Source organism: Solanum verrucosum, unplaced genomic scaffold (assembly GCF_900185275.1).
Source record: "Solanum verrucosum unplaced genomic scaffold, falcon-dt-bn FXZP01000273.1, whole genome shotgun sequence".
Classification (NCBI taxonomy): domain Eukaryota; kingdom Viridiplantae; phylum Streptophyta; class Magnoliopsida; order Solanales; family Solanaceae; genus Solanum; species Solanum verrucosum.
This window is the reverse complement of record NW_026020163.1, coordinates 2,073,815-2,095,351: the sequence shown is the minus strand read 5'-3', so window position 1 is coordinate 2,095,351 and position 21,537 is coordinate 2,073,815. Positions and strand designations below refer to the sequence as shown.

The 21,537-nt window shown below is 32.9% G+C and overlaps 4 protein-coding genes and 1 non-coding gene across 6 annotated transcripts; 4 read left to right on the top strand and 1 right to left on the bottom strand.

The window, feature by feature from the left end:
• Window positions 1-1,899: 1,899 nt before the first annotated feature.
• Window positions 1,900-2,657, top strand: LOC125828467 (F-box protein PP2-B10-like). The gene is made up of 2 exons (XM_049507753.1): window positions 1,900-2,040; window positions 2,138-2,657. The coding sequence occupies exons 1-2, from the start codon at window positions 1,961-1,963 to the stop codon at window positions 2,655-2,657; spliced, it is 600 nt and encodes a 199-aa protein (XP_049363710.1). The 5' UTR covers window positions 1,900-1,960.
• A 449-nt stretch (window positions 2,658-3,106) lies between these two features.
• Window positions 3,107-3,218, top strand: LOC125828717 (U5 spliceosomal RNA). Its single transcript, XR_007443056.1, has one exon. It is a non-coding gene; the product is annotated as a U5 spliceosomal RNA (small nuclear RNA).
• A 5,187-nt stretch (window positions 3,219-8,405) lies between these two features.
• LOC125828669 (probable disease resistance RPP8-like protein 2) lies at window positions 8,406-12,403 on the top strand. Its single transcript, XM_049508000.1, has 4 exons — window positions 8,406-9,420; window positions 10,381-11,574; window positions 11,656-12,171; window positions 12,302-12,403. The coding sequence occupies exons 1-4, from the start codon at window positions 8,409-8,411 to the stop codon at window positions 12,370-12,372; spliced, it is 2,793 nt and encodes a 930-aa protein (XP_049363957.1). The 5' UTR covers window positions 8,406-8,408; the 3' UTR covers window positions 12,373-12,403.
• A 1,181-nt stretch (window positions 12,404-13,584) lies between these two features.
• On the top strand, window positions 13,585-16,589 carry LOC125828670 (peroxygenase-like). The gene is given in 7 exon segments (XM_049508001.1): window positions 13,585-13,699; window positions 15,035-15,070; window positions 15,073-15,183; window positions 15,668-15,753; window positions 16,042-16,136; window positions 16,226-16,351; window positions 16,430-16,589. Coding segments are annotated over 7 exon segments (729 nt in total).
• A 1,054-nt stretch (window positions 16,590-17,643) lies between these two features.
• On the bottom strand, window positions 17,644-20,132 carry LOC125828691 (uncharacterized). 2 transcript variants are annotated; one of them, XM_049508028.1, is made up of 5 exons: window positions 20,045-20,132; window positions 18,519-19,361; window positions 18,270-18,443; window positions 17,870-18,183; window positions 17,644-17,772 (listed from the first exon to the last, which is right to left on the bottom strand). In XM_049508028.1, the coding sequence occupies exons 1-4, from the start codon at window positions 20,087-20,089 to the stop codon at window positions 17,887-17,889; spliced, it is 1,359 nt and encodes a 452-aa protein (XP_049363985.1). In that variant the 5' UTR covers window positions 20,090-20,132; the 3' UTR covers window positions 17,644-17,772; window positions 17,870-17,886. The 2 variants fall into 2 exon arrangements, with proteins under 2 accessions (XP_049363985.1, XP_049363986.1); XM_049508029.1 differs by lacking the exon at window positions 20,045-20,132 and adding an exon at window positions 19,911-19,978.
• Window positions 20,133-21,537: the final 1,405 nt, after the last annotated feature.

The following is a 21,537-nucleotide window of genomic DNA, read 5'->3' as shown; positions in this document are numbered from 1 at the left end:
CGTGATTATGGCCAAAATTAAAATTATGAAGCTAGCCGAATCGAAATTAATTGGTTGTTCGACCAAAACTAAATAAGACGAATTAGTATAAATTAAATAAAGAGCTTCTTAACTCCAACGAAATAAATTCGCAAACTAATTAATCTAAAATTATAATCACAAATTAAACACGCTTCTCGAATTAACGAAATAAAATAATCAAGCTAATAAGCTAAATAACATAAAATTATAAATACACTTTAAACCCAATTACTTCAATTGAAGATTTAATAAAAATCTTTTTGAGACGAATTTTGAATATTCTTGAAATATACTAATTATATGTCTAATTACATAAAATATAAGTATTGTCTAAAGATTATAATAAGTGACAAAAGTTATTTAAAATAACCTACAAACTATATATATATATATATATATATATTTTATTTTATTTAAAAAATTAATTATCTTAACTCGTTCAAAATTAGAGAAGCTCGAAATTAATTATTATCGGGGGGGTCAAAATTAGGTGTCAACAAGGGTTTCATTTGCAAAATTACAGGTAAGATTACTTTTCTTTTTCTTTTTACTGCCCCTCCGTCACAATATAGATCTCTTAATTTGATTGGACACGGAATTTTAAAAAAAATAAAGAGAAATTTTGTGGTTTTAAACTTGTCGTGTAGATTGTTGGAGTTGAAAAACACACTAAATATAGAAAGAGATTCTCTTATGGACAAATCAAAAAGGAAAGTAAGACACTTAGCTTGGGTTTAGATGCCATATGAAGTCCTGATTTCAAATCAATGTTTGGGCATGTGATTTGGAATCCCAAATTCTCCATATAAAAAAAACATGCTTTGAGATTCCAAATCCATGTTTTTGGAGAATGATTTCAGATTCTAATCTCAAAATCTCATATTCAAATATTGATTTGAAATCATGACTTCATATCGTATATCCGTATGCAAACTTAAATTAGAATATATATAAGGAATAGTATTTTTCGAGCTTTGCCTTCTCGGGTGATTAAAGAAACATAGTGTTTTTATTGTTGTGCAAAAATAATTAAAATTAATAAAATAAGGTATATATAATATCATAAAGAGAGTATACCCTAAATATAAATTCTATAATCTTGTATTCTCTTTATGCCTTATGTGACATAATCCATTCAAAAAAAAATATCACTTTTATATTAATAGAAGGAATTTAACTTTAAATTTTCTTTTGTACCCTTAATCAAATGATCATTTACAACTCCACACAAGTGTTTAAGGTTCTTTTTAGATCATAAATTTCAAATTTTGTTCTTTTCTTTCTTAAATTTTATGCCAAATCAAATGATGTCACATAAATTGAGACAGAAAAAAGTTTGATTTCTAAATTTCGATCTAAATAATTGTTCTTTTTATTGTAACATTTAGGGATGAGGCAGATTGCATCAAAAAGGTTGTTGACGAACTAATGTCATTATTACATATTAAATCTGATGACGATGGCGATCGGGGCATGGACGCTGAATCTCCAATTCTTATTGATGAAGGGAAAATGGTATTGTTTCTTTTATAATTTGAATTCATGACTAGCCTTCCCCATTCATAAGGGTTGTTAGGTGGCCTGTGCCTGGAACCAGGCCACCAAACATGTAGTTAATTATTGGCATGAATACAAATAAGTCTGACTAATTGTACAATGAAAATGACACTCATGGCTATTGATGTGTTTTATGTATGGTATAATGCGCGGCCAGTTGTAGCTAGTCATGTCAAGTGAGCTGGATTGGCATGTGCTGAGCCCAACCATACACCATAAGAATAGGCCAAACCCGTTACTAGCCCGGCCCATTCATAAGGGCTATTAAGTGGTCTATAACACCTTTTTCAAATTGTTTTATAATTTATAATGTCTTATGTTTGTGATTTGATATGTCAAATAGAGTTTTTCACGAGATAAGAAAACGGGAAAGAAATGTTTCATGATAGCAGCAAGAGGACTTGATATTGAATGGAGTAATACACCAGACTATTGGGAATGGTTACCTCATTCTGACTCCAGGTTTTATATATTTGCGGTATCTTATCTTTCTATGTACTAGTATAAAATTTGAAAGGAATTAGTAATAATTATTGATAAAGGTGAATTTTTTTTGTAGATTTGGGGAAGTGGCTAAACTCAAGTGGGTTTGTTGGCTTGATATTCGAGGCAAAATTGAAACTCGAAGACTATCAAAAAGAACCAAATATGTTGCTTATTTAGTGTTCAAATTGGAAGATAAATTCCATGGCCTTGAAACCGTTAATGCAGTTGTTAGATTTGTTGATTCTATGAGTGTAAAAGAAGCGGAACAACGAGCTAGTGTTGTACATTTTGCAGGACAAGGATCTAGAGAGACACTACCCTTCAAAAGAGCTGATGGATGGATGGAATTAAAAATGGGAGACTTTTTCAATGATGCAGGAGAAGACGGAGATGTTGATGCTCGATTAATGGAGACTCAGCGTCTCGAAGCAAAAGGTGGCCTCATTGTTCAAGGAGTGGAGTTTCGCCCCGAAGGTTCAAGGAGTGGAGTTTCAAGGAGTGGAGTTCCGCCCCGAATGAAGAAGAGAAGAATCCTCCTCTTACTATGCCTTATTGTTTTGGTCTTATTTGGATTGATTCAAGTACTTTTATAAATGGCCCTTCTAGATGAACGTATTAATCGAGAGAATTGAATTTGATTAAACAATGTGCCATTGGTAGTAAAGTCGATTTTTTAAAATATTTTAATATGATTCTATAAAATTTAATTTTGTTCAAAGATCGAGCTTATTTGCATCGACATTTAGTTGTTTAAAAAAAATATCATGTACAGTAACAAAGTGAGTTGATGCATACATCACTTGTCTATAGTAACAATTTCTACACTCAGCTTCGATCAACTCTTTTCCTCCCTCACTATTCTGAAAGGCCAAAGACTTGTCCAATCTATTGTCATATGATTAAGAGGCATGAGGTTCGAGATGTGGAAACATCCTTTCACAGAAATGCAAGATAAAATTGTGTATAATAGACTGTTCTGATTAGGCCCTTCCCTAAGCCCCTCGCATAACGAGAATTTAGTGCATCGTGATGCCCTTTATAATTTTATTGTCTATTGTGCAATTATTCTTTCGCCTTTTACTAAAGAATATTGTGTGCTCGCTGCAATCAGTGACATATGCCAATTTTTGGAAGGGTTCTCTTCATTGAGTGCCCCCTACAATTTTAGTTTCAATTTTTTTTGGTGTAATATTATACAACAAAATGTGGATTTAAGATATGTAATATGCATGGACAATCTAGAAGGTTCTTTTTAACCTAGATTGGTGACTTCCACCGCACTTAAGGAGGGGTGTCCACTTAAGGTCGGCCCAAATATATTATTTCTAGAATGGGTTGGCCCAAATGGACGAGCTTTTCGAAAAGGACAAAATTGTACTATACTTTCTAGAATGGGGACTACACAATTTATGTTGATTGGAATGAACTTCTTGGAAATTTGATGAAACGTCAATTATCAAAAGACCCCAGTATATCAAAGCCTAATCTTGAAAATATATGCAGGAAAATAAGAAAGTAATTAATAAAATTGAACAAAATAAATTATATGGTCATTTAGTTGGAAGATTCATGTGACTCCACCAACTTTATGGATGTAAAATTAATATAGCGCATGGAAATAAACCTCGTAGCTCAAATTTGGACAGGTTAAGTTGAATTGAATCGGGTAAATAAGTATCAAATAGATATTTGAGGTCGAATTTGAGTGTATGTATATGTATTTTGCTAGTTAACCAATTATATGTGGGGCTCAGGAGGAGATCGAACCACAAGAGTTTATTGTATATAGTCATAGAGATTGTTATTATGGCTCGAACTCGTGACTTCTTGATCATATGACAATAATTTTACCAATTATACTAAAACTCCCGTTCAAGACAATATTACACTAAATTAAAAATAACAAAAAAGATATCTTCTACGTTACCTATAATATAGAAAGTATAGACGTAATTTCATAATAGTATTAGGTTTCTTTATAACATGACTTTGAAACTTCAAGCATACCGCAATTGTAGCAAAACTCGTACGGAGTACGAACAATTCAACAACTTTGAAATATAAGCTTAAAAGACTTTGAACATAATTATTTTATTTTTTTGACAAAAATGACATAAAATTTAAAATAAATTTGTAAAATAAAGGACTACAAAATTAATTGAACGTTGAAGAATTGGCTAGATATTACTTCCTCCGTTTCAAAATACTTGTCACATATTATTTTTCGAGAGTCAATTTGACTAATCGTCGAAACTAATTGATTATACAACAACATACACAGCATAGTTCTACAGGTGAAGTCTAGAAGTATAGAATGTACTCAAACATTACTCCCACCTACCTTTATAGAGATAGAGAGGTTGTTTTTGAAAGACCATCGTTTCAAAAGAAATGTGTTTGGTGTAGGATTGCAAGAAAAATATGGCAACAACATATATAGCAAGATAAAAATTACAAATAAAGCTATAGATTACACTCCAATATTTTTAAAATCAAAATTTAGATAGTTGAAAAATATATGAATAATACTATAAGTTGTAATTTTTCTCTTATTGATATAGTAAAAATGTACATCTTAAAATATTAATCACAATATACATATAATTTTATTCTCGAAAAGTAAAACGTAATGAATATAGAAATTTGTGGTGTCTGCATTGCTACTGACTTGTTGGACTTATACAGGAACACGTGAAATTTATGTGGATATATACAATTTGACAAAGATATTCCAATTAATATTATCATCATTTTTCATCATTTATAATTTGGAAAATGATTGAGTAGATTGCAAATTCAATGCATGAAACAAGGAACCCTATAGGAAAATCAGAATTTAGTCATGTTGGACAAGTAATTAAATTAATTAAAGAATTTGATTGACTATTGTTACATCAACTATTTAATTTAGCTACTTTAATTTTTTGCAAATTAAATTTATTATTTAATTTGTTTACGGTTCATCCACAAAATATCTTCAAAAGATTTTTCCTAGTTTAAGAGTTTAGATGAGTGACTATTTAAGATAATCTTTCAATAATTAATTAATTGAATATGAAGTTCAAGATTATAACTTACTTTCAACAATTTATTTTGGCCCAATGAGGTACCCTCCAATGATTGGATGGACAAAAATTTAGTGGCTTTTATTCATATTAATAATTAAGAAATCAATAAAATATTTATATATAAATAATTAAATATGAACTTAAATATTATTTTATGTACTTTATTTGAGATTTTTATAAGAATATATAAATATCAAAACATGAATCCACTTTTGTTAGTCAGACAAATCTATTATTTACTAAATTTTGGAATAGTGTACCACTGATTCTCAGATTTCTCGATTATGAAAAAAACAAAAAATAAATACTATTAGTTCGTATTTTTTTGGTTTAAATTAAATAGCATATTGTCTTACTACATTTTAATTTATGTTTCGAGTTTTGGTCAAGAATTAAAGTTAGAACATTTCTACTATAGCAGTAATAAAGAAGATTCACGTTACCTAGTCAAAAAGATGGACCAATAAGATACTACTAAGTCTGGTCTAGTACGATTGTGATAATGTTTGAATTATGTTTATCACTAGTACAATATTTTTTTGTTGACTTTAGCTTTTATATTTATATAAAAAGTAATTGCTTAGTTTGATTTGAAAATTTTAATGCATGCATTGACTGTCATTGGGTATTATGCCGTAGGTATTAAGCTTTCAACGAAATTTTTAGTTTTGCGTTTAGGTAATACTCCATCTATCTTTAATTACTTGTTCATTTTTGAATTGACACACCAATTAAGAAAATAATTAATGACATAGTGAGTTTACCATTTTACCCCTATCAATTATGAAGTGGATGAAAAGTTCTACATTTTTCAAAGTAATTAATTATTTAATTGTTGGTATAATAGGTAAAAAAAATTGTCTTTTCTTGATTTGTCAAAATGGACAAGTAATTAGGGACAGAAGGAGTATGTTCCAATAATAAAATAACTAAATATAGTACATGTTCCTTAGTCATATAAATATGGTACTCCTTTCGTTTACATACTTTTAGTATTTGTCATATTTCGGTTTACTAGAGTTGATTTAATTAATTTTTTAAAGCTAAACTGAATTAGATTAATTTAATATTTTAAATATTAATACGATGAGAAATACATCTTAAAACGTTTGTCAATGTTCATATAGTTTAATTCTTGATAAGCAGAACGTGACAAGCAAAAATGAACGGAGAAGGAAATAAACTTGGATTAATGAACTTCATGGAAATTGATGAAACAACTATCAAGACTACTCCTTTGAGAATTTGTGCTGGAAAATGAAGCATGGAATTAGAAAATAATACCCTCTCAATACGGTCATCTAGTAGGAAGATTCAAACTAGAAGATTCAAGTACCCCACCACCATTAATATAGCCAGCAAAAATCATTAATATATAAAACAACCCCTCCAATCCCCCCTACCCCACCCCACCCCATTCCCACCCACACACCGTTATATATGAGCTGTTAATTTGGATGAATAACTGAAGTGAATACAAAAATAACTGAGTTGTTTTAAAATAAGTAGACTTGTAAAATTTATTAACTTAGGGCTTGACTTAAACAAGCCACCCCAAAATTGGCTATCTATGTACTTAGCATCATTTTAATCCGTCCAAATTTGAATCAATTGTCCTATTTGAATATAAACATCATAAAACACATTTCAATTGTTCAATATATCCTAATAATGCATATGTAATGTAACTAGTACTATGGGGAAAAAGAAAATTTACTTACATTTTACCTACTATAAAACCAGAGATTTTTTCAATTAAAATATGAATAGTCCAGGAATAATGTACTTGTCACTACTATCAACATCCACCAATTAAGTTGGAATATTAAAAGAGTTATACTATAGTGTATAATACTATATGAATTTGTTCCAAATAATAACCGATGGTCGGCACGTCTACAATAATTGTTTTAAATAATCTTTCGTCAACAAATTATAAAAGCATAAGCACTGATGCAATATGAATGGACACACGTATGAAATCATACGTAGGCGGATTCAGAAACTGAAATTTTTATGGAGTTTTATAGTAATTTTAAATCAATAAATAATACTAATTAAGCTTACAGTCAAACATTTATAAATATTTGATAAATATGCGGGAAAAGAATCAAATATACTCGAACTATTCAAAATGAGTCAGTTTTATTGTAAAAATATCCCCCTAACTATCAAAACAACTCAACCTACTAACGGTTGCTAATAAAAAAATATTGGGGTGGAGATTGGAGGTTGAATGTATGACATATAATAACATATAATTAAAAAAAAAAGTAGTAGTATATATAAACACTTCTCATTTTAATAAATAAAAAAGATTGTCATATAACCTTTTTTTTTTTCCCTTGTGACTCCTTATACATTAGGTAAGAGTGTTCATTTTTAAATATGATATCGTGTATCTTTTCTTGTATACCTATTTAAATTTTATATTATTATATTAATTATAATAGATTTTTTTTATCAACTCTAAGAATGATACGATAAAAGAGATCAAATTCAATTATATTTGGACAGAATATATTACTTATTATACTTTTAAGTCATCTCAAGTTTTAGTCGATTTCAAGCTAATAGTTGGAGGTCATTTCTGAACAACCATTAGTAAGAAAGGTATTTTCGAGTTGTTTTGACAGTTTGAGAGCGTTTCTAAGCCAAAGACGTAATGGTAAAGATATTTTAAGTCAAAAATATAACAGAGGATAAAATTGACTTTTTTTTTAGTCCAGCCTAGGAGCACCACATTTTTGCTTCTTTGGTGACTCGAACTCACAACCTTAGGGTTGAAAGTGAGAAGTTCTTATCATCCGAGCAACTCCCTCTAGTCAAAACTAACTCATTTTGAATAGTTCCAAAGTATATTTGATCTTTTTCTCTACCTATGCAGGATCGAGCCAAAAGTTACTAAGTTCACGTGAACTCACATATTATATTGTAGATCTACATGTCTCTACCAAAGTAGGGGAAAAAATATGATTATAGAGGAATCAAAATCTACAAAAATATTTCCAAAGTCAAATATGCTAAACAAAATACAATTTGTACAGTCTCAAGTCTTGATCAAGAAAAGCTCACATTCAACTTATTTGTTTTAGTCATTAAGTTTAAGTAGTTAATATGTCACTTTCTATAGTCTTAAATTACTTGTCATGTAGCTATGAAATTTCTAGGAAATTTAATTTGATTCTCCAATCTATTCTAATTCAAAACAAAAGCTTTAAAGCTAAAACGCCTAAATCTCCCTGAATGGTCTATTTTCTCAACACAAACACAAAAATGTATGATAGTTCTCTCTTTGGCCTCTTGCAAATGCTATACGAGACACTAAAGAAAGAGGCGAAATTCCTGTCAAATGTAAGCAATCAAATTCAAGACATTCGCGCTGAAATAAATCGAATACAATGCTTCTTACAAGATGCAGATGCTAAAAAACCTGAGTATGAGACAGTTCGTAACTGGATTGCAGATATCAGAGAAGTTGCTTACGATGTAGAAAATATCCTCGAGAAGTATATGCATAAAGTTGCATTGAGGAAGGATCGATCGTTGTGGAAGGAGAATATAAGTTTACATAACATAGGCATGGAGACAAAAGATGTTATGTCCAGAATTGATAACATAAAAAGATGTATGAAAACTTATGTTGATACAGGCATAAGAGCTATATGTCTAGGGGATACCTCGTCGGAGAGAAGTCAATGGTTAACGAGATCTTACTCTCATCTTGTTGACGAAGACTTTGTTGGATTAGTAGAAGAGGTGAATAAGTTGGTTGATGAGTTGATCAATGATGAAAATGATGAGTTTTATGTAGTTTTCGCGATATGTGGAATGGGAGGTCTTGGTAAAACAACACTTGCTCGGAAGGCTTATCGTCATGGTGATGTACAAAGTCATTTCCAGGCTTTCGCGTGGGCTAGTATCTCGAGACAATGGCAAGCAAGAGATGTGCTGCTGAGCATCCTCATGAAACTTGAACCTGAAAATAGAACAAGGATTAATATGATGATGGATGATGAGCTTGTTAAGGCACTTTACAATGTTCAGCAGAGGAAAAGATGCTTGATTGTGTTGGATGATATTTGGTCCATAAATTTTTGGAATAGCGTAAAACATGCTTTTCCGAAGGGGAAGGGGAGTCGAAGCAAGATTTTGCTCACAACGCGCAAGAAGGACGTGTGTACACACATAGATCCAACTTGTTTCCTGTTTGAACCACGATGTTTGGATGCTGAGGAGAGTTGGAAGTTACTTCATAAGAAAGCATTCCCCAGAGTAAACACTCCAGGTAATTTTCTTGAATTCAATGAACTCTGATTTCAATAATTTGGTCAAATAGGTGTAAAATCATCTATAGTTGGCATCAGAAAAGGAAATAAGATTAGAAACTAATCGTCTATAATTGGCATAATACATAAACAGACACTGAAACTTGGCCTCACCTGGAAAGTAAGCACTCCAACTTTTGAGAGTGCACATCTAGATACTTCAATTTGGTGTCAAACGGCAGCTGAACACTCCAACTCGTCCCAATTGTGTCTTGTGGTCACCCGATGTTGAGGTGGGATGTAAATTTTGGAGGTAGTCTAGATGATCATTTTGTAACTTGGAGTGTTCAACTGACATAGTGGAGACGAGTTGAGGTGTCTAGATGTGCATATTGAAAGTTGGAGTACTTTTTTTTTTTTTTTTTTTACCGTGGTTTCCGGGCGTCGCTTTGCGAACCCGACTAGCTGTACCCACCGGGTCCCGCTGTTTCAAGGCGGGTCCACCACGGTTAGTTCCACGGGGCCCTGGAGACGCGGCCGGTTTGTAATGCCTCCAGTGGCCCTGCTGGGGCTCGAACCGGCGACCTGAAGGACTTTGTCCCAGGCCTTTACCAGCTGAGCTACCCCTCAGGGTTAAAGTTGGAGTACTTACTTGTCAGCTGACCTCAAGTTTAAGTGCTTGTGTCTCGTGGACACTAGATGTTGACGTGACACATAAATTTTAGAAGTGTCTAGATAATCATTTTGTAACTTAGAGTGTTAAAGTGACATAGTGGAGACGGGTTGAGGTGTCTAGATGTGCATACTGAAAGTTGGGAGGGCTTACTTTCTAGCTGACGTCAAGTTTGAGTGTATGTTTGTGTGCATGCCTTCAATTTTCTAAAAGCACAAAACTTGGAGGTATTTCTTATTGAAGATATATGTTTATAACATAACTGCTACTCACAGCGAAATGAAATTCCTCTCTTGTTTTTGTGTAGATTTAAAGATTGATTCGGAGTTGGAGAGGCTTGGAAAGGAAATGGTCAGTAAATGCGGGGGCTTGCCTTTAGCCATTATTGTTCTTGCTGGACTTTTGGCTAGAAGACCTAAAATCGATGAGTGGAGAAGGACGTGCCAAAACCTTAACTTACACATGAGTGGTGAAAGTTTTGAACAAGATGGAGGAATTCATGGTGTCCTTGCTCTGAGTTACTACGACTTACCTTATCTGCTGAAGCCGTGTTTTTTGTACTTGGGTAACTTTCCTGAGGATCAAAAGATTTCTGCGCGGAGGTTGTATCAGCTATGGGCTGCTGAAGGTATCATATCATTGGAAGGTAACCGAGGAGAGGAGACAGCAATGATGGAGATAGGTGAACGTTATCTGCACGAGTTAGCTCAAAGGTACATGGTTCAGGTTCAACTAGAGGAAACAACTGGAAGGATCAAATCTTGTCGATTTCATGATCTCATGAGAGATACATGTTTGTCGAAAGCAAAGGAGGAAAACTTTCTCAAGACAGTTTCTCCTCAGCATTTGCATCAATCAATGCACTGCTCTACTTCAGCTACAGCAACATCAACACGTACTGTACGTAGACTGTCTATCACAGTAGACAATGACGTTCAGAACTATTTCTCTACTGATGATAAGTCATTTCAGCATGTTAGATCAGCTTTATTCTTTCCCATACAGACAGGACGCGAAGGCACAGAATATCCCCTGCCTTTATTCCAAGGTCTGTGCAATAACTTCTCAATGTTGAGAGTTTTGCATCTTGAGAAGTTTACTTTTGTGGAAATTTTACCAAAAGCAATTGGTAATTTGGTGTACTTGAGATACCTGAGCTTAAGACATTCACACTTTCAAAAACTTTCGTCGTCTGTAGGTAATCTTAAGTACCTACAGACACTTGATTTGAGGGTGAATTTCTTCTCGTACTTAACTTTACCGAATACCATACAGAAGTTGCAAAACTTGAGGAATTTATATCTTCCTCCTTCACATCAACACACGTATAAGTTAGACCTGAGTCCGTTACACCACTTGGAAATACTGAAGAACTTCGATACACAAGTTTCTCCTTTTCGAGATCTTTTCAAGTTAACAAAACTTCAGAAACTATCAGCTGTTCTCTCATTGGAGTCGTACGAGATGGAAGAGATGATCAAACACCTCAACCTCAGATCAGGTAGACTCAGGGAAACATCTTTTCGCATTTACTACAGATTTCATTCAGAAAAAGAGGTAAACATTCTGAAGCTACTGTTAGGTTGTCACCATCTCCGGAAGCTAGATTTAATCGGACACATCACTCAGCTACCAGAACACCACTCATTTTCACAAAGCCTCACAAAGTTAACCTTGAGAAAGAGTGGACTTGAAGAAGACCCTATGGTCATTCTTCAAAAGCTGCCTAAGCTATTCACCTTGTCATTACGTGGAAACGCGTTTATTGGAAAGGAAATGTGTTGTTCTCCACAAGGATTTCCACAACTCAAAACTCTTAAACTCCAGGGGCTACTAAATTTAGAAAGCTGGAGAGTGGAGACAGGGGCACTGCCAAATCTAGTTCATCTAGAAATCGACGAATGCAAGAAATTGGAGATGGTTCCTGAAGGATTGATATATCTAACTAAAATACAGGAGGTAATGATTATAAACATGCCAGACAACTTCCAAAACAGGCTGCAAGAGGTTCAAAGGGAAGAATATTACAAAGTTCAGTTCAGGAAAAATTTTGACACAAAGAAGATTTCAAAGATCAAATTCAAAATGCGAATATCAGGTACTTTGCAGTCCATTTCATTATAAGGCTTAAACCGCGTACTCTAAGAAATGAATTATACCTTTATTGCTGAGACTACGTGCCTGTATCTCGATAATTGATATATACATCACTTATTTTCCATGTTCAGGACCGATGTTTGGCGGATTATTGCAGACCATTTATCCATCAACAGTACCAAAGGAATGGAAGATGTTATAAGGATTCACGGGGAAGATATTATCGATAAGGTTAGTGAACAAGACACTCATAAACTTGTCAATTTATTCATAATAAAGCACTAAAACTTCATTTACCTTCATCCTATAAACTTCGCGGTTACCCATCCATACTGTATACAATCTTCTGTGCAAAACATGCTTAGCTAGTTAGCTGTCATTATGAAAAGAACAGGAATTAGCTACACATATTTTGCTAATACGCCACGCTAAACAGAAATACTGCTCCTAGAATAACTGCATCTGCATCTTAAGATAGTATCATGCATAACACATTTGAAGTCATTTGTCATCAAGAAGAGTCATTTCGACTAACACATGCTTCATGCAACAAAAATGAGTGTACAATATTGGTTAAAATCTCTTTTTGTAAATATGTTTTTTCTTTAAAATTTTGTTGTTGCCACTTCTATTAGAGTAGCAATAATATAATAGTCATTAGTTTACTCCTTCTACTTCTTCTTTTTTTGGATGATTAGTGTTTGAATATGTACAAAATTTAAGAAATGAACAAATAACTTTGAAACAATATTAGTTTACTCTCTGGTTTTTTTTGGTATGATATTAGTGTCAATAACTTTCAAACACAAACTAAATATGTTTAACATACCAAAAGTAACCTTAGTATCCTACTGGCTTTTCAACATTTCATCTTAATTAGTATAAGAGGAGCATGTGACTAATTATCGGATTTAAGCAGAGGCGAATTCAGAATTTGAAAATTTTGAATGTCATTATTGAGCATATATATAATTTTAAAGATAATCATATAAATATTTTTTTCTAAAAAAATTTGGACAAACCCTGATCTCTTACTAGCTCCAGCAGCAAATAAATCCAAATATTCTTACATCATGGAGCTAAACAAACGTTACAACTTCTTGAGAAGAAGAAAAAATATCCTAAAAAAAGTCAGCAAAGCAATGACACGTATGAAAGTACGTGTCAAAAATTAAGAAACAAATGTCACTTGCTAGGTATAAAATATTCATGCTTGTAAATGCCACTTGTACTATATATTATATTTCAAAAAATGCTCTAACACATGCATTGTGACACGAACATCTTGAGTTACATTTCTTTTCACACTTCTCTTCACATTTTTTAGTCTAAAGTTTATTTCTGTCACACATTTGGTATTTTCATTTAGAGTATTTTAAGAATAAGAGGGGGGAATTTGTAGAGAGAAAATTAAATGGCGGTTGCTGGGGTTGATCGGGATGTGGCGTTGTCACCGGAGGCACCGCTGGCTCCGGTGACGGTTGAACGGAAAGTTAGGACTGATTTGGAAACTTCTATTCCAAAGCCTTGTAAGTTTATTTTTCGAAAATTTTAGTTCAGTTGGTTGATTACCTGAATTTTTAATTTTTTGTTAGATTTTTTATGTAAAATAATTTTCATGCCATATAGGATTTGCAATTAAAAATTTACTCCACTAGATATAGAAAGTTATTTCTTTTTAAGTAGATTAAAGAAATTGATGTAAATAGATGAATTGAAAGAGCATGATGATTGTGATCATGTGTTGGATTTCTACATGCTTTCTTTTAATCAGGGATCTCGAGTTTGGGTTTGAGATCCTGGTAACGGAAAAAATCCTGATGCCTGTCATTCCCAACACTACGAAAAATCGCTATATTTTCACTGAAGAATATTCAGGGGTTGTTCTCAGAGATATTTTGATTGAATTTGTGGGGAAAAAAAAATAGTTTATATGGAAAATTAAGAAGTTCCTCACATTGCCTAGCGAAATTGTTAAAAAAAGAAAAAGTTCCTCGAATCTATTTTTCACCATGTATTTTTCGAGTGAGCTAGTTTGGCGGGAAATGAGTTGGAAAATTATGATCTATAGCACAAATTTTCCACTGATTTCGAGGCGGTGGGGAAGTCAAAGTCAAGGCTAACGTCATTTTGCTATATAGCTATAACACTTAATATTTATTATTAATATATTAAACATCTTATTAATAGTAGAGCCACTTTTGTACTACTAAACAAAGGGAACCGAAAATAGTAGCTTATTTTAGTTTACATTCAAATCCGGTGTGAGAATCTGTTTTTCACCATGCATTGTTCGAGTAAGTTGAGTGAGTTGATTTGGTGAGAAATGAGTTGGAAAATCACGATCTATAGAACAAATTTCTATTGATTCGTGGTGGAAATTTTTTCTAGAATTTGTATTCCACCACTCATTTTTCAAGTGAGTTGGTTTGGTGAAAAAATGAGTTGGAAAATCACGATCTATAGCACAAATTTTTCCCCTGATTCGCGGTAGAATTTTTTTTTGTTTCTAGTGGTGCAAATCCGGATTTAGTTGGGTCCGGCAACATAATGCCGGTGTCCATACTGGACACCAGTTTTTGGGAAACCAAAAAGAATAGTCCGGACCCGAGCCATTGTACTTGTATACCAAAATTTAGCCTCATCAGAATGGAGGTTCTGATTAGCATAACTATTAATTGAAGGGATCAATTAATCGAGGTTCGCTTGGATCGTTATATGTATCTCTCATCTTATTTAAAAATTGCTGAGCCTCAACAGGGACATGTTACAGTTTAGTCGATTTTTTTCCTTCAATTTTTTGCTAGTTTTGCACGAGTATTGTTGCAATATGATGTTTAAATATACGTGTTATGTATATTCAGATTTGGCAAGGGGATTGGTGGCTCCTGATATGGAGCACCCCATGGAACTCCTGGACATAGGCACCACGGCATGAGCGTTCTTCAACAGCACGTTGCGTTCTTCGATCAGGATGAGAATGGCATTATCTACCCTTGGGAAACTTACTCCGGTAATCATTCCATTTCCGCTGCTCGTACTATAGGCAGTTCTATATTAATGTAGATAGGTAAATAGTGAGATTAAAATTGGGGGAAAAAAAAACAAAATGTAGCGTTACATTCTAATGTTATGTGATTACTTTCGACATAACTTTCGACACAGACTAAATATATATATATATTTAAAAACTATTCAAATCTTAACAAATATGAGATTTTGAACCCATAATTTAACATTACAACAAGTTCAATACTAAGAATCTTAAAAGTTGAATCCATTAAATTTAAAGTTTGAACTGTTTTAATTAGGTAAGGATATGATTTATTGACCATTTTCGGAGGGAAAATGTGTCATCGGTAGCATTTAGACTTGACATTTTATTATGTGCAATTCGGAAGTACTAGATGCGATCAAATATCCAACATGATGTATATAGTTCTTGTATATTTGAACTAAAAATTTTGTGCGATCCTTTTTCCCCTCACTTTAAACAGGGCTACGTCAAATTGGCTTCAATATGATAGCATCTCTCATTATTGCCATTGTCATCAATGTTGGTTTGAGTTATCCTTCTTTGCCGGTAAGTTCCTGCTTCGAGTTATCGTACTTCAGTAATTTGCAAGTAAGTTGATCTCTTCTTAGAAGATCATTAAATCAAAAGAACATTGCTAGTAGGATTTTGGTCCTTTTTGTTCCTCAAAATGGATTAGTATATTTGGTTAATGAGCCGAGTTTCTATCCGAAACAATCTCTCTACCTAGGTAGATGTAAGATGTGTGTACGTCCTACCCTCTCTCGATCCCACGTATACAGATGTAATTTGTTTTGTGTATATGTTCTTCTTTCGTTGATATTCGATGTGATACAGGGGTGGATACCTTCTCCTTTCCTCCCAATATATATTTACAACATACATAAGTGCAAACATGGAAGTGATACTCACACCTATGACAGAGAGGGAAGGTTAGTATACTAATTCCTTTATTATTCCCTTTCAAGTCGATATCAACATCCTCGTCAAGTCAAATGGACGATTTTACCTTCTCTTATAGGTTCATGCCCGTGCATTTCGAGAACACTTTTAGCAAGTACGCTCGCACTCTGCCTGATAAGCTTACTCTTGGAGAACTCTGGGAAATGACCGAAGGCAACAGGGAGGCGTTCGACTTATTTGGCTGGTACCTAATTTAATTATCTATCAATCCAAACCCGAACGTCCCCTAAGTAATTTCTCTTAAGGCTTTCAACAATTGCAGGGTGGCGAGTAAAATGGAGTGGGGAATTCTGTATGTTCTCGCTAGAGATCAAGACGGTTTTCTATCGAAAGAAGCTATAAGGCGTTGTTTTGATGGAAGTTTGTTTGAGTATTGCGCCAAGATACAAATGGAAAATGAAGGATGGTTGAAGGAAGAATAGTTGGCAAGACTATTATAAAGCAACATTGTAATAAATAAGGCAATAATAGCCTTGAATTGAACTTGTATTTTGCGCATGTTAATTGCTGATAGTATCACCCGAATTGGCGTTAAGAGTGCTACTAGTCGAATGTTCGTGTAACTGGTGTTCGATAGAGTGCTACTAGTTGAATGTTCGTGTATTTTTACCAGTGTATTTTTACCAGGTCTTTCGTAAGTCTTTGTACCAGAATCGAATCTCTGTAGTATCTGATCTTTGTAAAGCTTTTGTGTTTTGGTACGAATTAACAAAATTTATGACCTGAATTTCGATTTACATGTCTCGAAAATTTAGTCTATCGAGCTATTAAGATTTTTCTATATCATATGTTTCATCATAATGCAACTAATTTTTCTAATGTTTTCACCATTTTTAGCGAAATCTATAAGACATTCGTCCCCAATTTGGGGGGGGGTTTGATGGAAGATATTTCGTTGTCGATTTGGGGTTCTGATAGAAGATATTGTTAAGGTTATATACCAACCAAGTAAATATGTGATTCTGCTCTAACAGAAGTGCATCTGGCTCTGATGTAAGATATTGTCGAGGTTATACATCAAGTACACCCGTGATTATACTCTACTCTGACAGAAGTGCGCGCAATTTAGCTCTGGTAAGATTATTTTACATTTCCCATTTGTTGTTGGAGTCAAGAACACATATGTTTGTAAAATGAAGTGTATATATATATAATTGACATCTACAAACACAACTTTGTTTGTTCAAGCTGGCAACTCATCAAACCTATAATTCAAAAAAATTCAAGAGATTTGACAAAGTATCAACTTTTGTCAATACACATTTACAAAAATTTACATGTTCTCCTCTTCACTGTGAAGTTCCATTGAATAATTATTATTGACAATTTGTGTTAATTATATAGTATAGATTTACAAAATTTACATGTCCTCACTTGTGAAGAAGTTTCATTGAGTTAATTATTATACTAAACTTTATATGTCGAAATGTTAATTATTCCCTTTTATATAAATGGGACATTTTGGCTCTGCTACTTGAAAAAACTAAGCATAGTGTAAAAATCTGCCTGATGAAATCCAAGATTGGTGGACGACGACGACTGAAATTATTTACACCAAAGGTATCTTATATGACTTCATCAGTTCTTCTTCTCGTGTAGATCGAACTTCAAAACACCAAAAAAAAAGAAAAAAAAAACTTATTAGTGAAATGTTATATAGGTATCTCCAGGAAAGAATAGTTATTAGGTTCTTGAAGAGTACTTGTTCATCCGCGGAGTTTAGTGTAACTGTCCATCTGTACAATACAGAGGAGGGCAAATATCGTAGGGACTCGTAGATGAGTGACAATTCGAAGTGAAAATCCGTCCATTATTGTCATGTCCAGATGAAGTATTCATCATGTTAGGATCTTGATGATATGTAAAATTGAGTTTTACATCTTGATGATCATGTGTGATATCTTCATTTGTACCACATGACATTGTCTTAGCACTAGCTTCACCAAATTCATCGTTTTTCGCGAATCTTCCTCTTACCCTTGGTCTACTATCTGCTAAAGTTTTCCTGCATGCATACTAACACAATACGGACACATATATAGATACTGTCAGTGCATAAAACTTTATAAACATATCTTATTCGTTGAGTTAAGGGGTTGGACCTTGATTTTCTTGCTGAAATTCCTTTCGTTTCGTTTCTTCATGTATCTATGAATCTTCTCCCTCCTCTCCTCCGGCGTGCACTTAACAGCTTTATAAGTAGTATCTTCCAAATTTGTTATTTCTGATGCCAAAGGGTTAGTACTAACCAAATGTTGACTCTCATTGCTTAGTGCCTTCATCAATGAAAATTTTAAATGAATCAATACTATAAATTGTGTTTGAACTAGTTTTTGTCAGATTAAACATACCTGAAGCTCTTCAGAAGTACAGTTATAGACTCGTGGCAAGGAATCAGGACAGAATAGTCTACTACTATCTCCTTGAAAATCCATTTCTTGTACTGGTGGGAACTCTGTTCCGAAAAACAAGCTACCTCCCGGGGCAGCAGCAGCAGCAGCAAGTATAGCTGAACATTCAGCATTAGGCATGTTGGTGTTTGTGTTTAAAGGTAAGTAACTCGCGAGTGAAGGATCAAGAAGGGGAGATGATGAAGATGTAGGAACGCGCATGTAAGAAGGTATGGAGGACAAAGAATCGTCTTCGTAGTAATGTCCTAATGATGGCCCCATAAGTGGAACGATAGGGGGTTGATGATGATGATGATGATGGTCATGATGATACTGTTGATGAAGGGATCCATCCGAAACATGATCTGTCATTTTCATATGTTGATCGTTGAGAGAATTGATATCGAATAAATCTTGATGTTGAGTATGAAGTAAATGATGTGGGATTGAGAAATTTCCATCTTGTGTGAATTGTATAGAAGCGGATATATCATTCTCGATTTGATCTTCTTGAGTATCAAACATGATCGAGAGATCGTTGTTGTTCATGTTGTTGTTGTTGTTATCATCGTTGATTCTTGAAGGGCTAATAACATTAGAGGTAACTGTTGTAATATTTTTTTCTTCTTGTTTTCCTATAGTGTTACTAAACTTGTTCATATCAAGATTGTTTGAATATGAACTTTGTTCTTCATAGCTACAACAATTTGAGCTAGAAGCAACTTCTGAATTTTGTACATTTGGGAAAAATTCAGATTCACAAAAATTCAGAATTTGATCACTAAGAGGACTTGACATCTCTTCCTGCAAAAAATTTAAAAAAAAAATTCAAGTATTTGTCTAAAGTGCATGAATGTTATGTTATTTCTGATATAACAGAACACTAGAGATGCCTAATACGTCCCCCTTCTAAAAAGTCTATCTAAAATACATGTATTTGTGCTTCATGTGACATGTGGGATCCAAAAATGAAAAACAAGAATTGAAAAGGAAAAAAAGCAAAGAATATGGAAGTTTTCATAGCATTTTGATACTCCAAATTAGACAAGCAATGAGAACTTTAGTATAGCACTAATATATATTATCCCATTATGATATATATGCATGTGAAGTGCTCTATCTACAATAAAGTTCAAGAATCATTTTAACACTCTTGGAAAAACATAATCAATACACTTTGAAAAAGCTAAATATTCCATTATTTGTAATTCCAAAATGAAAAGGATGATCTACATATACTAGTTTTTAATTAATTAAAAAAGAAGAGTCTCAAGAATAAGATAAGAATTCAATAATATAATTCATGATCTCAAATTAAAACACCATTAGAGCTAATTAAAACAAGATATGTACAATGGAAAGTTGATGTTCTTGAATATTAACCATGTTCTTCAACATTTTCTGGAGGAAAATAAATCGAATTTTTTATTTAAATCTTTTGAATTTCCATCTTGAATTTATGATTTCCAAATTTTTTTTCATCTTACCTTAACAAAATGCAAGTTTTGAACCAATGGAAGAGAGAATTCCATGCAAGAAAATAGGGGAGAGAGAAAAACAAGAAGAGATTTTGATTTGAAGAACAAGAAGGTATATAATATGAAGAATTTTTTTTATGGGCGTGGGGGTGGGGGGTTGGAGGGGGTGGGGGTATGGGAAAATATAGAAATAGAAGTTAGTTATATATATATAGGTACATGTTTGACCGTACAATTGAGTTACATACACCTAGGTTGTCGGTGGGCCAGACAAATTATGGTTTTTTGACACGTGGAGGCATGTAATAATTTTATGAGTTTTTTGGTCAAGTTAATTTGTACTTAATTTGCACAAATTAAGTTGGCCTAGGATCATTTGACTTAGTGTTATAAGATTAATCAAATGTTTCAGGTTCGAATCTTAAGAGTGGAGGTGTTTTTGATAGTGATTGTCGATGGCTTACTCCTTTGGTGAAGTTTAAAATATTTAGATTAATAAATTTCGATAGGTTATTATTAAAAAGAAAAAGAAAATATTGCATATTTCATGTTTTTACTATGAAAGTTGAAGCATTGCATGAATAATTAAACAAAGTTTATTTTAGTTCCCGACTATCCGTTTAATTTGGAGCTTCATATAATTCAAATTCACATTACGTAAGTCGTATTAAAAGAAGAAAAAAGATCTTTTAATTTCAATTGCAAAAAGCTTGAACAAATAATTTCTCATTAAAGAATATGAAGAAATTTTATTCATTTCACATTTCATCGCAAGTCACAATCCTTGGTAATGACTATTAACTAAAGTTAATTATGCTTATTTTGATAATTAAAACCATTGTTCTATACGTACGAATTCTATTAATCTCAAAACATGATACATGAGAAATTAAGAATTTATTGATGTTCCAATACCAATTATCAAATAGTTTAGTTGTTTTTACTCTTGTATGTATATTTCCAAAGACAAAAAGATTATGAGAGTAGATTCAAGAATAGAGATTGAGGGTGGTGTGTTTAATAAATTTTTCTTCCTGAAAATAAGTTTTTTAAAAATGAAAAAAATAATTTTTTTATTATGAAAAATAAGTTTTACAAATGATATTTCACATTGATTATATATATACTTGAGCCTTACCTTCTAAGTTTCAATGCACCTCATCTTCATCACCACTCTAATAGCCCCCGCCTCTGCTGCCTCCATCACTTATAAATTTATCTCAATTATATAAATAATTTTAGAATAATATTTTTTGTTTATGTACCAAAGATTAAAAAGTAAGTAAAATAAACCTACTAATTTTCTTGAAAATTAATATTTTCCTTTGTACCAAATACACCTTGAGTTTGAGAGAAATTTGAATGGATGGAATCTCTACCACGATAGGAATTTACTATACTCAGTGTGATATGATTTTTCTTTTAGTCTATTTAAAAAGAATATTTTTTTGTATTTTTTTGATAATTTAGTTTTTAAAATGTGTTAATAGACAAGATGATAT

Coding starts and splice junctions, on each gene's coding strand:
- LOC125828467 (XM_049507753.1), top strand. CDS start 1,961: ATGATAGCAGCAAGAGGACTTGATATTGAATGGAGTAATACACCAGAC. Junction 2,041..2,137: donor TTACCTCATTCTGACTCCAG/GTTTTATATATT, acceptor TTTTTTTTGTAG/ATTTGGGGAAGTGGCTAAAC.
- LOC125828669 (XM_049508000.1), top strand. CDS start 8,409: ATGTATGATAGTTCTCTCTTTGGCCTCTTGCAAATGCTATACGAGACA. Junction 11,575..11,655: donor ACACCTCAACCTCAGATCAG/GTAGACTCAGGG, acceptor AGCTACTGTTAG/GTTGTCACCATCTCCGGAAG. Junction 12,172..12,301: donor ATTCAAAATGCGAATATCAG/GTACTTTGCAGT, acceptor TTCCATGTTCAG/GACCGATGTTTGGCGGATTA.
- LOC125828691 (XM_049508028.1), bottom strand. CDS start 20,089: ATGGAATTCTCTCTTCCATTGGTTCAAAACTTGCATTTTGTTAAG. Junction 18,444..18,518: donor GTACTTCTGAAGAGCTTCAG/GTATGTTTAATC, acceptor TCATTGATGAAG/GCACTAAGCAATGAGAGTCA. Junction 18,184..18,269: donor ATTTCAGCAAGAAAATCAAG/GTCCAACCCCTT, acceptor GTATTGTGTTAG/TATGCATGCAGGAAAACTTT.